At 53.2% G+C, this 16,908-nt stretch overlaps 2 protein-coding genes across 2 annotated transcripts; one reads left to right on the forward strand and one right to left on the reverse strand.

Moving 5' to 3' along the window:
• Window positions 1–119: 119 nt before the first annotated feature.
• Window positions 120–7,216, forward strand: LOC113482655 (protein FAM78B-like). The gene has a single exon (XM_026853536.1). It carries the CDS (start codon window positions 1,238–1,240, stop codon window positions 1,835–1,837), a length of 600 nt encoding a protein of 199 aa, XP_026709337.1. The 5' UTR covers window positions 120–1,237; the 3' UTR covers window positions 1,838–7,216.
• Window positions 7,217–7,336: 120 nt separating this feature from the next.
• Window positions 7,337–15,033, reverse strand: PRDX6 (peroxiredoxin 6; the record flags this gene model as incomplete). The annotated part of the gene is made up of 4 exons (XM_026853989.1): window positions 7,337–8,048; window positions 9,425–9,571; window positions 10,160–10,306; window positions 14,857–15,033. Coding segments are annotated over 4 exons (603 nt in total), but the record flags the coding sequence as incomplete, so codon positions are not given.
• Between the last annotated feature and the right edge of the window lie 1,875 nt (window positions 15,034–16,908).

The raw sequence follows: 16,908 nt of genomic DNA on the forward strand, positions 1-16,908 counted from the left end.
CTTGAGCGCTGCGCTGCACCCCCGGGCACCGGGTACTGCACCCCAACCCCGTGTCTGCACCCACTACCGCCACCACCACCCTCCCGGGCCCGGGCAGCCCCCGCTCCTCTCGTCCTACAGCCGGCTCCTGTGCCAGCTGGGTGGCCTGAAACTTGTCTGAGGGCATCATGGCCGCTGCCCCCCCCCAGCTAGTGTGTTTTTCTGGGGCCAGGTCGTGAGTGCAGGTGGTGCTGGGGGAGTTGTCCCCTTGGCTCGTGTTAAAAGCTTTGCGGTGCTTGGCTGAAATGGCTGCTGGAAACCAACTTTTTTCCAAGGCCGTGTGGGTGACTTGGGGGGGGACACCGAGGGGCAAAGCTGTTGTCTTTGTCTCTGTGTCTTCTGCCTTTTGAAATTGGTGATGCAAGAGGGGGCTGGAGATGGCCAGAGGGGTCCGTTCCGCAGCTCGCCGGTGGGATCCCAGTGCTGGTGCCCGGGGTTGTCAGCATGGGGCGGTGGGCACGGCGACGTGCATGGGCACGGAGGGAGCAGCGGGTCCTCGTGCAGCCTGCCTGCGTCCTGCATCATGGCAGATTCGTTTGCACGTGCCGCTGGAGCAATTGGTGACGTTAGAGCGAGCGGAGGTTGTCAGCTGGGGGGATGGTGGCCGCATGTCCCCTACCACTCCCAGGCAGCTTCAGAGCCCAGATGTATTTGAAACCAGAGCTTGGACTCGGTGGGAGGTTTCACCAGTGCTCCCCGTTCGTAATTGCCACGTGGCAATCGTCTCCCTTGCTGTAGCCGTGCAGTGTTGCTAACGTGGTTGACAGCCAAGATTTGGGCTGGAATTTCCCCCCCAGCCATATTGCAGGGATTTCATCGCACCAGCGGCAGGCATAATTGTGGTATTTAATTATCGTGTGTGCCTCTGTGCAGATGCATATATTTAGAGGCATAAAAATCACACTTTATCACAGGAGGGGGCTGCTTACGGGCTTGGCCAGTGCTGTGGTCGTGGTGCTGCAGCTGTGGATGGGGAAGGCTGTTCTCCAGCACAGGAGATGACTAAGGAGAGTGACCCCAGAGAGGCTCTGCAATGAGTTTTGGCCCAGTTGGTTTGACTGCAGGTTAATTAAAATAGTGGTGTGCTGGCAGAACAAAGGCTTCATTTGCCTGTGAGGGACTCAGCAAAGGAACTGAAGCCAAATTTGGTCTTGAAGGAGGTCCTTGAGAGCTTGCTGCAGGCGAGGGGAGGGTCCCCATGTTGCTTGACTCCCTGTCCCTCGCTGGGCTCTGTCTCTGCTGTTTCCCTGCTAACCTGGCCTTTCTCTTCGCTAGGTCAAGCTGGGAGCTGCCCGACCTGCGAGAAGGAAGAGTAAAAGCCATCAGCGATTCAGATGGCGTGAGCTACCCCTGGTATGGAAACACCACAGAAACTGTGACCCTGGTTGGGCCCACTAACAAGATCTCCAGGTTCTCGGTGAGCATGAATGACAATTTCTACCCCAGTGTGACATGGGCTGTCCCTGTGAGCAACAGCAACGTGCCGCTGCTGACCAGGATTAAAAGGGACCAGAGCTTTACCACGTGGCTGGTGGCCATGAACACCACTACCAAGGAAAAGATCATCTTGCAGACTATAAAGTGGAGGATGCGAGTGGACATTGAGGTTGACCCCATGCAGCTGCTGGGGCAGCGGGCACGGCTGGTGGGAAGGACTCAGCAGGAGCAGCCCCGAATCCTCAGCAGGATGGAGCCCATCCCACCAAATGCACTAGTGAAACCCAATGCCAATGATGCCCAAGTCCTCATGTGGAGACCCAAGCGAGGCCAGCCTATAGTCGTGATACCTCCCAAGTAGAGTAGCGCAGGTGTGCGCGCATGAGGACCTGGGTGCTGTCAGCCTGCTGCAAACGAACGGGGTTTCTGAGCCAAAGCAGACCTCTTGGGTTCTCCTGCCTTTGTAGCTGTGGTTGGAAACACGGCTCCTCCTTAGTCAGAAAGGGAGCCTGGCTGGCATGGAGGTGCAGAAGAGGGGTCGCTGAGCTGGAGGATTTCCCAGGAAGTGGAATTGAGTACTTCTAGGGGCTTATGGCTGGCAAAGAGGCTGTCTGACCTAAACGACTCGTCCTTCCTTGCAGGGCAATGCAAGGAGCGTGAGTGTGATCTAACTGTGCCTGTGGCGAATGCTGCTTTCCACCCAACTGGAAGTAGAACCGGAGACCGTGCCTGCTGGATGCGGAGGGATCCTGCAGTGACCCTCCCTGCTGGGGCATGGGTGTCCTCGTGGTGTCTATACCTATGCATTTCGGATTGATAATCGACCCCTCGCCCTGCCCGCTGGGACTGGGCAGGAGGGCTCAGGAGCAGAGTGGGAGGTGGCAGTGCCAGGGTGCTGAACCAGAGCCTGGCACTGGCCAGCACTGCTGCCCTGGAGGGGTTTTCCACAGCTGAGGGGAAGGGGGACATGTTTTGCATGCGTCTGGGTGTGTTTGGAGTAGTTGTGAGTGTAGGAGATGCCATAGCTCTTTTCTGTCTCGGAGTGAGATCTAAGGGCAGGTTAGATGTCCTTTCGTTTTAAGGTGCACTAAATCTTTGCAGTTCCTCAACCTCCCCCCCCTCCCCCCAATCCCACTGACCCTTCTCTTACGGAAGCAAAATCAATTCTCAGCCTAGTGAAAATTCGGGAGTGGTGCCCGTTCACCCAGGCCAGGTGCTTGCTGACTGTGTGTGTGGTACCCAAACCAGGGTGGAAGTATCCTGAGACTCGCACGCTTCCACCACAGACCCAAGTCCCTTGCAAGAAGTTGGATGCTTGCTCATTTTCCACACAAATACCAGCTCACATGGAGACCCGTTTCCTCCTCAGCCACCCACAGAGCAGGGTCCTACTGGCAGGGATGCTGGTGGAGGGGATGGCACGCCTTGTGGTAACTCCCCAGGCTCTGCAGGGATGGGGGTCTTCTCTCCGGGGGTTGGAGGCAGGGATGTGAGTAGAGGCTGCGTGGGCCAGGCCTGGGTTTGCCTGGGAAGGAAGAAGTGAACATGTTGCCTGGGTGCTGCCTCCTGCTGCGGCAGGTGCTTAGTGAGTAACAGGGTTTTATTTGCCTTTCTTCTCGCCCCTTGCTGCCAGGGTAGCTGGCATTGTCTGGTCCATGGGTGGATGCCGTGCTCTGGGCCATGACCTGCAATTCCCAGTATCTTGCCCTTGAGATGCAGCAGAGGTGTAAGCCATGGCTGCACTGCCGATGCCCCAGGCACCCTGTTGCTCCTGAGCTGATGATTACGGCTTTTGCCACTTTCTCTGCTCTGTCTGCTGCCCCGGCACAAGCCCTGCGGCTCCTCTGGCTCACACCCCTGCCTTTGCACCATGGGAGGTTTGTGCTGCCTTGGGGATGCAGGTAATTCCTGCTAGGAGGGTCCCATCTCCTGTCCCATCACCAGGAGAGCCTGGGGAGGGTCACCAGTTTAGCACTTCCATGCAAACCTTTTTCTGCAGTGTTAACAGTGCTGCCCCTCAGCCTGGCTGTTGGGATGCCCAGCCCAGCGCTGCTTTGCTCCCCATGGTGTGCTGGCACATCCCCACAGCATCACTCCAGAGAGCATAGCTGAGCTCCTGCAAAGCTTCAGCCATAGCTTGTGCTTTTCCGGGGTGGGATGCATACCCTGGTCCCTGCCGGCAAAGGGGCTCCCCAGGAATCTTAGACCAAAAATCCCTGTGAAATCCCCATGCTACTTATTCTCAGTAGTGTTTGCTGCTGATTCGATTGTTTATTTATTTTTCCCTTTGGGAGCGTTGCATTTTGATGCACACTTCTCCATGCTGGGGCTGGCAGTCCTGCTCCTCCCGCTTGGCCTTGCAGTGGGCTGGGAACCTGCTGCTTTTGGTGCCTATTTCTGGGTGTCACTGGGGCTACAGCCTTGTGGTGGGAAAGGTTTGGTGGAAGAGGGGACTCTGAGCTTGGGTTTGCTGTGTTTTCTAGTGAAAAACTTCTACTGGGAGCTTGACTGCATGGGAAGGTGTCCCGCACTTGTGAGACTCTGCCCGTGGTTTTGTCCTGGTAGGGGATTGACGGCAGCTTTTGCCGTCACTGATGTTTCATTTGTCAAAATGCGTGTGTGGAGAGGGATTAGAAACTTTAAATACAATTTTCCTTAACGTTTGGGGGAGGAGGAGGCGGTAAGTACCTTTTGGTTTGAAATAAGGCGGATGTATACTTTTGACCCAGTGGGATAGAAATGTCTCTGGCAGCATCAGAGCTAAAAAGCCAGAGGAAGGGGCTCCCCAACAAATGGGTAGACCCGAGATGGGCTTCCTGCTGGAAGAGGATGCTGTGTCCAGAGAGGCTGTGTGAGCCAGCTCCCCAAAACCTGTGGGGAAGGGCCAGGGCTGTGCTCAGAGTCTGCATGCTGGCTGTCAGCCCAGGGAGCACGCTGAGACAGCGGTGGCTGCCGTTTCTGTCCATGTGTGTCTGCAACGTCCCCGGGGAGGTGCTTGATGCTGCCTGGTGCTGATGTTGGGGTCAGAGCCTGGCTGTAGCCATGTGCCTGCACAACCAGGGCTGCCCCAGCCTGCAGGCAGACTCTGGCTGAGCCCTGGGGCTGTGCCTGTGCTCACCCCTCCAGGCTTCTGCCAGGCTTCCATGCCCACTCCTTCTCCGATGGCTGGATTTGATGTGCTTAACTCGGTTTGATGCGTGGGTTGTCTTCGTGGGCATTTCCCCGTTAAAAAAAGAAAAAAAAAAAGTTTGCAAAAATTGTTGGCAAAAAAAATTTGCAAACAATGTTTGCAAAAATTTGCAGGCATCTGGCGTGTTCACAAAAGGTGCGTGCTCACACTTGGGTGGAGGTGCTGGGTGAGCATCTACCCGAGCTTAGTTGCACTGACTGCAAGGCTCCTGATGCTCAAGAGAAGGGGAGGGAAGAGAGGCAGTGGGCGGGAGCTCCCCCCTGCAAATCTGGGTTTGGCTTATGTCCCTGTGGCCTGCAGCAGTACTGATGGGGACCCTGAGCCGGAGTCCCAGCTGCAGAGCCCACGCCCAGGACCAGCACCTGGACCCCTGGGCTCAGTTGCCCCGTGGGATGCCTTCCCTGTGCCCCCCTTTCACATCAGCACCCCATTATCTCAGGGAGGGACAGGTCATGGAGATGCCCACCTGCATGCTTCCCTTGCCCTGAGCCTCGGGGTGCCCCTTCCCCTCTGTCCCTGTCCTTGAGTCACTTTATTTATTTATTTATTTATTTATTGATTGATTGATATTTATTGATGGCTGGAAGTCAGGGGGTCATTTCTGCTGTGTGGTGGGGGCAGCTGGGTCCCCCCCTGCCCAGCCCCCTGCATTTTGGGGTGTTGCTGCGTGTTTGGGAGTGCTGCTGGGGAGGGATGCTTGCAGACCCCTGTGCTCCCATCCCCTTTCGGAGCTGGGGCAGGGAGAAAGGAAAAGGGGACTCACATCGGTGCCTGCAGGGAGGACACCTGGTGCCTGTCCCCTTCCCACAGAAGCTCAAAGCCCTTGTACCCCCTCCCCAGGCACTGTGCTCCCTCCCATGCCCGTCCATATTTATTGATCTGGCCTCCTGGCATTTCTCCATTTGGCTCCCGCTGGATTTGCTGTTGCCAATTCCTGGAGATGGTGAGAAGAGCCAGGACGTGTGGGTGTTGCTATGGAGAAAAGGCCAAACCAGGTATTCTGCTGCCGCGTGGGGAAAACTGGAAGAAGAGGAAAGCTGGTTTTGCAGAGTGCCTTAAACACAAATGACTTACCGAGTAGGGGGCTTGGACTTCTGTCTCTGGATGTTATTACAAACTCGAACAAATGTTGCATTTCACTTCTCTGGGATTAAAAGAAAACCACTCGAGCTGTACTGGAACCAAACCCTGCGTGTGTTTGAGTCTGTCGGGTTGGCTTGCACCTCTGGGGACATGGTGGTGTGGGGGAGCAGGCAGGAATTCATGGGCTTTCAGCCGTTAGCGCGGTGGGACCAGTGGCTGCCTCTGCTAGCTTTAAGCCCCTGGGTGGGGTGATGGGACTTGTTCCCCCTTGTCCCGACTTGCAGGTGGCTTCTCTGGTGTCCCAGTGAGGTTGTGCTTGCCCTGCAGTGCCCCCTCCCTGGGGATGGTCAGAGCAGCCGTTTGCACAAAACTTGCCATGAGGCCACATCCTCAAAAAACCAAATAATTGGGCAGTTGCTTGGAAAGCTCTGGTAGGCATCCCTTTTTTCCTTGGGAAACCAGCTCAGAGCCAGGGCTGTGTGCTGAGGGACCACCAAGAAACCCAGGAGCTTATGCAGCCCAACTGTGGGGAACTAGGGAAGCTGCCAAGCTTGATAAGGCTGAAAAAACTACACAGAAAAGGGATGTTTCCCCTTTGAACTTGCAGATCTCCCTCCCACTTCGCACGGAGTGGAAGAGGGGAAACAAAAGTCAACCTGGAGACCAGGGTTTTTCTTCTTATAGTAAAAGTAATACATGGAGATAATGCAGAATTTCATAATGTAGGTTCATTGAAGTAATTTGGGAAAAAATAGAAATATTCACTGTATAGTTCCTGGAGGCAATTAAATATTAATGGTTTTTTTTCAATAATGAAAGAGGGAGGTCTCTCAAACACAGCTGTTTAGGGAAGGATGTCCTCAGTCTTGGCCTGCATGCTGGGGTGGAGGAGGGCAGTGATGGGTGCTGGGAGACTCCCAGCAGCATTAAATGTTGTCTGAGGACTGACAGGTCTCATCCCACGTGGGTGTGGGTGCTGTCCCAGGATTAGGGTCTGCGGGATGCTCATTGCATCCAGTGTGCTGCTTACCATGAGCATCAACCCTACTAGTCCAGGCTTGCTGTGGGATATGTCTGTGCCCTGAGCCAGCCAATTTCTTTTAACAGCTGCTCATTTTGAGTGTTGCTGATTGCGCTGGGCACCAAGAGATGCTGGCAGACAGCCTATGAGCTATTTGGTGAGGCTTCTTTGCTAGTGTTATATTAAAACATCAGTCTTCTCTTGACAGATCCCTGAGGTGTAGGTGCAGCAGAGCTGGGAGGAGTTTGTATCATGCCTGGAAAGCAGGGTAGGACCCCCCACCCAGCAGCTAACAGCAGGCCAGGTCAAGGCATGTTCCCTGAGCAGACATCTCCTCTTTCCCACCACCGAGGCTCTGCCACAGAGCAGGTGCAGCACAGCTGTCCTGGGCCCTGCTGCCTTGTCTGAGACTATCTGTCTGTTTTTCCAAAGTGCCTTATTTATAGAGCAAGAACAAGGGCAACCTGTGCTGCTGCCACCCACCCAGGAGCACAGCCACAGGGAACAAAGTAAAATGGTACAGGGTGCCATGGAGGGCAGCAGAGGCAGACAAGAGATACTACAGGTAGTACTGAAGATCAGTTTATTTACTCTACTCCCTCTTCCGTAAAGCCTGAAAACAACTTCCAGCAAGAGATGAGAAAGCAGTAAGAAATGAGAGATTTGGCTCAGCAGCTCCTCCCCTATGCACAGGACCAGACAAAGGTGTTAATGCGTTAGTGATGGCTGCTCTGAAAGGCACACAGCAGTTGGGAGCTCCTGAAGCTCCCTGATGGGAGACATGTGAGCCCAGGACACCCCTCTGGGGCCCGGCTGCTGACACCACGCTTATCACCATGCCTCTGGGAAAAGCTCGGCTGGAGCTGAACAGGAGAGACTCCAGAACATGAGCCTTGGAGCCCCGACTGGTCTGCTAACTGCTTCCTTGCGGGTCTGATTCAAGGCAAGAAAAGACCCAGGGTTTTAGTTTTGAGGGGATGTGGGGGATGAAAGGATGGGGAGGATTGGCTTAGTACTGAGATGCACCATCAGTGTGATGGTACGAGGCTGCTGACTGTGCAGTGTCAGGGAGGCAGGAGCTGGGCACCGAGAAGGCTCCCAATGCCAAATGCCCTGCAGCCCGGTGGGATGGCTGGGCAGACCCACTCACTCGGGCTGCGGGGTGTAACGCAGGTACTTCTTGCCTGATGGGAGGTCCTTCGTGAAGACTCCTTTGGGAAAGAGCTTCTTGGCTTCCTCGTCAGGTAAAGTGGGCACAACCATGACACTGTCACCAGGCTGGGGAGCAAATGGGAACCGTGAGAGCAGCAGAGGAGCTGGCAGGCTTGGATGCAGGTGACACTGCCCCCCCATGACCACCCCAGTGCCCTGGGCACATCCCCTGCAGCACTGCCTGGAGCATACAGTGGGTGGGAGCTACATTGGGAGCTGTGGGTGATGTCAACAGGATCCTGCAGCCCAGCTCTTCCCCCCCAGCACTCCCACAGGAACAGGGAGTAATGAGAGGGGAATTTGGGCATCTCTACAATGCAGGAGGGTGCACAGCTTGCTCATCCATTCCCCTTGCTCAGGTGGCCCTGGACAGGCGGTGCTGGCTCCCCCGTGGTGTGTCAAGCCCCAGGAAAGGTGTCTTTCCCTGGGAGGTGGGCTGCAGGGGGGAGCTGGCCCCACACTGCTGGGAACTTAGGCTGCAGGGGACAGGAGTCTTCAGAAGCAAGGCTGCCTCCACACTCTGTTTTGCCCCAGGAGATGAAGGTGCAGTTTGTTGTACACTCAGAACATGTTGAGAGGAGGAGGGGCACAGTGAAGCGCACAGATACCCCGAGTTGCTGGACCTCCAAGGCTTGTGCCCACAGGGCCTTCCTGCCCAGACAGAACAGCTATCTGGGACAATGCTCTGGGAGCCTGCTCCTGCCTCATAACACAGGAGGACTTCTCCAGGACACCCTGTAACAGTGGGAGTGTGTCCTCTGACTCCAGACAGGCAGGCTTCCCCAGTAAGACCTATCAAAGCCAGCAGCAGGGCAGGTCCAGGAGCTGAGCAACTCTGACAGGTTAAGGAAACACTGGCTAGCTAAAGTAGCCAGACTGTGCTGCTTGTTCTTGCTTTATCTTGGCTGCCCAAGCTTTTTTGAGGAGTTTTAAATAATGCTACTGAGCAGGTATGGCCACAACTAAGCAACTTCAACTAGTAATTTTCCACAAGGACTTGGCTGTGTACATGCTGGGCAAAGCAGGGCTGTGCCCATACTGGCCCTTCCTGGCTCAAAGGCAGGAGAGCAGCAAGCCGGGCCAGGGAGGGGTGCCCATGTTTGCTGTTTGGCTGGTCTTGAGTGGACTTTGGCACACTGACACCTGTTGATGCCCTTCATTATCACAGACAACAAGGGCAGGACCTGCCTGGGCCCAAAGCTTAAATATTGATAGCCAGAAGGGCCAAGCCCAGTATTTGCTGGCACCAGGGACCAAGGGCAGGGGTGGGAGGTTCCTATGGCTGACTCCAGACTGCAACAGCTCTGGAGCCTGGGCTGGGATCTAACTCGTATCTCAGGATCTTGGCAGCTTTCCATACCCTATGGGCCCCAAAGGGAGGCTGGTTGACATTTCAATGCATGTTTTCAGTGGCCAGCTGTGAGCTTTGCTCCCCTCCTCACCTTCCAGTCCACAGGGGTAGCGACCTTCTTGTATGCTGTCAGCTGCAGGGAGTCCACCACTCTCAGGATCTCATCAAAGTTTCTCCCGGTGGTGGCTGGGTACAGGATGGAGAGTTTCAGCTTCTTATCCGGGCCAAAAACAAACACCTGAGCAGAGGGAGACAGGGTCAGCGGCTGGGCAGAAGATATTTGTCCAACAGCCCTGCTGCTCCTCCCTTTCCTGGGAGATGGCCTGCTTGATTGCAGGCGTTGGGACAGTGGAGATTCCATGGTGGGGATCTCCTAGAGCAACAAGTGATGCTCAGGCACAGGGAACACCGTGTTTGCTCTGGGAACTCCTGTTTCCAATGCCAGCTTCTTTTGCTATTTGAAATGCTTCCTCCCCTTGACCTGTGCCTTTCTAATGCAAGCATGGGAGGGAAGAGCAGAAGTCCAGCAAATAGATCAAGCACTTTTGTCCCCTCTGTGTTAGGACAGGCACAACCAGGATGAGCTGGTGGCAACAGCAGGATGGAGCTGTTGCCTGCAGGCCAGTGCTGCACCAGCCTCTTCCTTGCAGCACAAACCATGGATCTAGCTCAAGAAAATCAACCTAGCTCCTAAAGATGGTCACATCCATCCAGGTAAGCTGCCCCCATCTTCAAGCCCAGCCCCATGGACACAGGGCAGGACGGCAGGCAATGCCTACTGCTGAGAAGGCTGCTGTTCAGCGGTGCTCCTGGGCCAGGTACTCACCACGCGAGCAGTCAGGGGCATGCCGTCCTTGTCCCGCTCATCTGGGTCCAGCATGCCCAGCTTAACAGCAAGCTCCCGGTTCGCATCAGCAATGATGGGGAAGGGGAGTTTCTCCTCAGGTTGCTCCCCATTGTACGCATTGATGTCCTGCAGAGACAAAACCATTGGCAAGCTCATGCTCCCTGTTGTGGGTACCACCATGGAAGACAGAGGCCAGGTAGGGAGACCTCCGTGAAGGCAGGCTTTACGTGTGTGGGGCAAGCTCCTGCAGAGGGGCCACGCAGGCAGGTACAGCAGCTGCTCTACAGGAGCTTGTGACCTGCCTGGACCCATGGTCTCAAGCTGGGTCAGCACAGCCAGGGGTTCATAGCTTTCCATGAAATTTCTCTGTTTCCAGAAACCAGGTGACAAACTAGAAACCTGCATGCCAGGATAGACTCTGCCTTGTTCTTAGAGGTTAGTTGTTAGGCTGTCTATGCTCACACCCTGTCTCTCACCTCTGGAACTGCCCGTGGACCAGCTGCTTTGCCCAGGCAGTGGGTACAGAGAAATAGGGAGGTTCGTTTTGTTTTTTTTTTTTTACCTTCCTCTTCCTGAGAGAAGAGGTGTCCCTCTTCCAACCCTCTCCCAGTAAATGATTTAGCACTACTGACAGATATGTTGGTGTCACACCTGAACTGGTCTGTGCTCCTAAGGAACAGTTTCTCTAACTCTACAGCAAAGAAAGGTCAAGTGTTGAAAAGTTCACAGGTCTTGTGTCAGGGACCAGCTCCATTCAGCAAGTCACTCCTAGTTTACTTAAGTAAAGGCTCTTAAAAACAGAGTAAAAGTCTGAGTGCAGGTGCTGGGACACTGCATAGTCCTTTTTGAACCCCAGCTGAGACAGAAGAGAAAACCATCCTCTTTCACAGTTGTACAGGCTCTCCCTTGTGACCACAGTTTATGAGGTTGCTCCCTTTGCTAGTCCAAACTTGATCTGCTTCCCAGGGAAACTGTATTTTGAGCGTCTCTGAATCTGGCCTTGGCCAAAGCATTCAGGTTACCCTTGTAGTTTACAGTACCACCCGTATGGGTGACGCTGAGACGCAGCAGGGCTGGGAGGAGTCTGCTCAAGGCAGCACAAGTAGAGCAGCTGCCAGCATTAAAGCAAGTCTAATCCAAGGTTTCTGCCCCAGAACAGAGCTGCCCGTTCTTCCCATCCTCTTTATGCTGCAAGGGGACAAAACCGACTCCAGTGCTGATGCAAGCCTCCTACACACCACTGCGGTGTGTTATCAGCTGAGTTGATAATTTATATGTACAAATGTCTCTGCCTTCCCTGGGCTTTGAATGTGGGGGGAACATGCTGGGTTCTGCCCAGAGAGAACTTGGGAAGGGCAGAGTTGGAAATGCTGCCCACTGCTGCTCAGAGTATGCCAGAGGCAGCAGGAGCAGATAGGCCCTGCACCAGTCCTCAGCCCTCCTAGGCTGTCTGTGGTGACAGAAGGGGCTGTAACCCTGCCCCAGCTGCTCAGGATGCTGCAAAGCAGGTCAAGTGGTGCATACGTGGCAAGATGTTTCCTTTCCAGCTTTTCTCTTCGCTTTTCTCCTCAGGGCTTTCTAAGTCAGCACTGCACTGCAACATGGGTCTGTTTATCTCAGCTGGGTTGTTGTCAGGCCTGCCTTGGAAGGAAGGAATCAGTTCTATTCTGTTGCAGACCTGCTTTAGGAAAGCAGATCAGGGAAGGAAAGCAGAGCTGGAGAGGCCAGCCCAGGCAACAGGTTCTGAACACCCCACAGAATTGCAAGAGGCTGTAGATGAAGGTCAGACAGTGACATTCCCCCACGTTCAGAGTGAGGGCTGGAGGACTCTCAGAAGAGAGCTTCTGAGCAGTATATAAAATCCTGTGGACTGTAACTTGTTCCAAAAATGCACGTAATTTCATAAACTGGGGATCTCTATGCAAAACAGCCTCACAAACCCCACCCTATTTTGCAATAAGACACCCAAGACTCACTCACTTCCCTCTGAACTATTTTTCTTTCCAGAGTGCAAGCTGAAAGCAGACATCACTGGAGTGATTTATTCATCCCTGATGCACCAAAGTGAAGGCATCTGTGGCCAGAGAACACTGAACCTCCTCTGACACGAACAGCACACGCCAGTCAACTCTGCTTAAGGATCTCATGCATTTCAGCCAACCCTTGGAGCAGCAGTGCACAAATGAGAGAGGTAGGAGAGTGGGATTAATCCCTGGATGAGCTACGGGCTTGTTCTGAGTCCTGAAGCAAGGCTCTAGGTCTTGGCTAGGGATGGCTAAGAAGAGCAGTGACATCTTTGTCTGGAAAAGCAAAGCTGAGCAAAGTGACATGAAAATTATTGGCTATACTCTGGTCCCACCTTCCCAGGCCCCATCTTCCCACTGAAATTTGGCAGCAAAGCAAGCAGAAGGTTTTCTTCTTGTTTCATGCAGTATTTCAGCCTTCCCTCTTGCCCACTTATTCCTCACAGGTGGTGCTCCAGATAAAACCAGCTTCATCCTCTCACTACTGCTAGAAGCTTCATCCAAATAGAAAGCCTATGTACATAAAGGAATATTGCACAAAGAGATCTCCCCAAACTTTTGCTCACTCCTAGGACTTCTTTCGGAAGTGAGAGAAACTGCAGTTTCTAGATTTTAATCTATTATTTAATGAAGACTGCTTTTGTCCAGATAGGCAGCTTCTGCCAAAGCTTAGTTATCTCTGTTAGGCTTTTTTTCCCCATGGCTGGGCAGAAGGACCTTTGGGGCACTGTCCCTGGTCTCAGACTTGCAGCAGGCTCTAACACTTGCATTCTGAGTTCAGCTCTTTAGCTCTCCATGTTATCTGAAGTTCTTCTCTGCTTTGTCAAGAACAAAGGAAATGGATCACATGTTTGGGCAAGTCCAAGAGCAGAGCAATCACATCCCTGTCCTCTCTGACGTCCTTCACGATGCACACATGCTGTGTTCATTGCTCCTCCATGCTCCTCACACTGCTCACGGTGTTGCAGCCTGACATGTCCACCCATTCCCAGGGTAAAGAGCCCCAGTTACTCTGCACTGAAGCAAACCTGCCCAAATCTCTGGGCAGCTTTGTTCCCCCTCTGCACTTTTTCCTGTTACCCTGTAGCCTGTGAGGGGGTATTCAAACACAGGCTGCATGAAGACTCCAGTCTGCTATGGACTTGTCCTCACTAACTGATCTTTGCTCTGCAGGAATTTCACGATTTTGACAGGTGCTGAGCTGACATTTCCAAACCATTGTCTCTGAGGCCTCTCCCAGCCTGACAGAAAGCTCACCACAGCTTGGACTGCTGCCCTCTGCTTTTCTCTCCGCTTGTTCTGGAAGGTTTTGCAAACGTGCTACTCACCTCCCATCAGTCAGCATTGAGAGGCTGTTCTGCAACTTCTGGTTTTACCTGAGGTTGTGCTGAACAATTCTATAGCATCAGCAGACTCAGCTCATTGTTCATCTCTTTTTCAGATCATCTGAGTATGCTGAACCCCACGCACTCCTGCAGACCCTCAAGGGAGCTCACTTGCTTCTCTCCCTTGACACAATTTACCACTTCCTCCTATCTCCCTGCAGGAAAGAGCCTGCCCTTCACAAAGCTGATTCCATTGAAAAGCTTCTTGGAAATTCAAGGACTTTATTCAAAGGGCTTTAGCCAACGAGGAGCACAACCCAAACTTTGTTATATTTTTATGGGATGTTATCTGCTAATTCAACTGGTGGTTTCATTTAGTGGTACGGATTTGTATGCTGTTTTTTCCAGGACCTTCTAAGGCTTGGTGGGACACTGCCCAAGCACCACTCAGGTATGAAGGTCAATTTAAGCAATAAGGCAGTTAGGTAATTTCTAAAGCCAGTTAGTCATGAAACAATGTTTGAGTGTGGAAATGCCCCACATTTACTACCTCTTACTGCATGCCTCATCCCTGTAAAATGCATGAGAACATTCCCAAATTTAAGAGCAAAGAAAGAGGCAGAGAATTCACCCAGGTATTTTTTACACTCTGGCCACATCTACCTGAAATCTTATTTTACACTGCTACCACTGCTACTGTCATGCAGCCTCAGCAACAGTGTGCTGCCAGGGAGTATTTGAAGTTTTTTACTAGTTCCTTTTATGTTCTTTCAGCAAGCTACTTCGTTCCCATCTTTTTTTATACTCCCTCCTGATGGTTTTACATTAACATTCTCCTATTTGTAGTTTTATGTTTAACATGCCCCTGCTTGTCCTCTGTTTTCTTTTCCCTACTTCTGCATGAACTGCACCCTTTGAAGACTGCCTGCTCACTTCTGATCTTCCCTTCCCTTCCCTTCCCTTCCCTTCCCTTCCATTTTATTACAGAACTCTTTGAGGGTCTGTGGATTGATTTTGCTCCTCTGAGCTTTTGGCACCACCTTCACGTACGTTTTACCCTTTCAGGTGCAGGTAGGAGAGCCGTAATACTGTTCTCCTCCTGTTTCAAAGTGTCCATGCATAGAATGCCCTGGACTTTGGAGAATGCTCCATCAAGATGGAACAGACCTTCCTGCTCTGAATTCTAGTACCTCTTATCCTACATGCTTTGGGATTTGAGATATGTAGTTCCAAGCCTGTACTCTGTTCTGTCTGTCTGGGCTTTTCCTCTGGTCTTCAGAGCCAGGCAGCAGTGCAAGCTCCCCTTGTGCCTCCCCATGCCCCACACCTTGCTCCAGGAGAGATGGTCTTGGACGCTGTCAATGGAGAGGGCAATCATCTTTACGTTGCGCTTGCTGAACTCAGACACCAGCTTTGCTGCCCGGCCCAGCTCTGTGGTACAGACAGGTGTGAAGTCCCGCGGGTGGGAGAAGAGGATGCCCCATCTGAAAGAAGAGACCAGGAGATGGCATTAGGGTGAGATGTTGTTCTGGGTTTGTACTGCAGACAAAAAGCTGTACAGATTGCATTGCATGGAGACTAGCACAGAAACAGCTCATCTCTCTGCTAAGTGGAAATCCTGTCCTGGGAACAGTTCCTTCCTGATCACTAGAAGACTTCACAAGATGAGCCCCATTCATGAGAGAAACTCCCTGCACCTCACTCCCCCTCTCCCTTCAGGATCCCACAGGGGATGCTGGAATAGCCCACAGTTCTTGATGTGGAGGTGGACACCATGGCACATGAGGAAGTCTGGGGGAGCCATGTGTACACTCCTGAGACCAGACGTGCACGGGGATGCAGTTGCTAACCTGCCAGCCACATTACTGAAGAGATCATTACTGATTTACAAGGCTATTCACTATTCTGTATACCTCATTAACCACTGTGAGGAGAAACACCTATGAGTATCATGCAACTTAAAAGAATGGGATAGGACTAAACCTTAACCCAACAGCTGCTGTGAGCTCCCAAATGTCCTTAATGGAAAAATAAAAATTAATCAACTAATGGGGGAGGCCAGGAGTTAACATCACATTATGGCTGCAGTTACAGCGCTGCCACCGTGCTTTTGCCCACTGCTTCCCACCAGTGGATTTTGCAGTCTTTAGGGAAGGCAAATACGACTCATCCCACTTTACAGGTAAAGGCAACTGGCACACAGATAAAGGCAGCAACGCAGCCCAGCAGCGAGATGGGTTTATGGCGACTCCCAGCTCTCAGGAGTTTCCAGAGGCTAACACAAAGGCACCCCCAGCACTTAAAAATTCCCTGCCAGGGACTTGTCACACCATTTCTCAGCTCAACACTCACAGGGCTTACTGCACCGCTCTTCACCGGTCCACCAGCAGTAAATACAGCTGCATGCCACAGCAGCTGGGGAAAGTCTTGTAGAGTTGGAAACAGAGGGATCAAGTGGGGCACCCTGCAGCTCTGCCAGAGCTGTGTGATTGCCATGGCTCACCATGAAGCTATGGGGCAGCTACTCAGCCACTGCTGCTGCAAGTCTCTTTATACAATAAGTGTACTACTTCAATAAAAAGGCAGCAAACAACCAAGTAGAAGCTGGCCAAGAAAACTGCCATGTGGGTGGTCAGGCTGGAACAGCCAGTTTTAAGACGCCCTGCAGATTATTTCCTCACTAAGAAGGTTCTTTTTTCCCCTTTGTCCAAACTCACAACGCTGACAGAAGCGGACTCAAACGCCGATTCAAGCCTGCCAAGCGTTGCCGGGAGCAAGTCCCAAAGGTGCTGTGCCAGCACCCTCCTGCTTGTGCCAGAAATGGAGCAACAGGCTTTGCGGGAAACAGTCCCTGAAGGCACGTGGCTTTCCAAGTCGGGCTCAAACAGGAGCAGAGCCCTTTGCCACTGCTTGGTTACACACCTTCGCATGCCTGGGCTCACTCACAAGGGACGTATGTGATACATGAGCTGGTGTCTGGGACCGATGCTCTGGCAAGCCTGGCTTTGCCCTTCCCCGGGCTCTGCCGTTTTCAGATCACCTCCTCCCTCTCCTCCAGCGCTCGGCTCGCCCGTAGCGGGCTCCGCTCGGCCTGTTGCCCCACAGCCCGCAGGAGGGGATGGGGAGGATGCGGAGAGGTGGCTCTGCCCACCCGGAGGAACCTGTACGCACCTCGCCGCCGCGCTCCCCTGCAAAATCGCAGTGTTCGGTTGCCCGGCCCACGCGCGGCGGCCTCCCTTGACCCCCGAGCGCACCCCTGAGGCTGCCGCTGCGGCTCCACGTCAAAACACCCATTTTTGGAACAAGCCGGTGGCACGCAGCGGCCCAGCTCTGCCTCCTCACGCCGGTCACACGCCCGTGGGAGCGGCCCGGCCTGCAG

This window comes from Athene cunicularia (genome assembly GCF_003259725.1).
Source record: "Athene cunicularia isolate RWA chromosome 8 unlocalized genomic scaffold, athCun1 chr8_part1, whole genome shotgun sequence".
NCBI classification, from domain to species: domain Eukaryota; kingdom Metazoa; phylum Chordata; class Aves; order Strigiformes; family Strigidae; genus Athene; species Athene cunicularia.

Excerpts from the sequence above, each read along its gene's own strand:
- LOC113482655 (XM_026853536.1), top strand. The coding sequence starts at position 1,238 with ATGTTGCTTGACTCCCTGTCCCTCGCTGGGCTCTGTCTCTGCTGTTTC.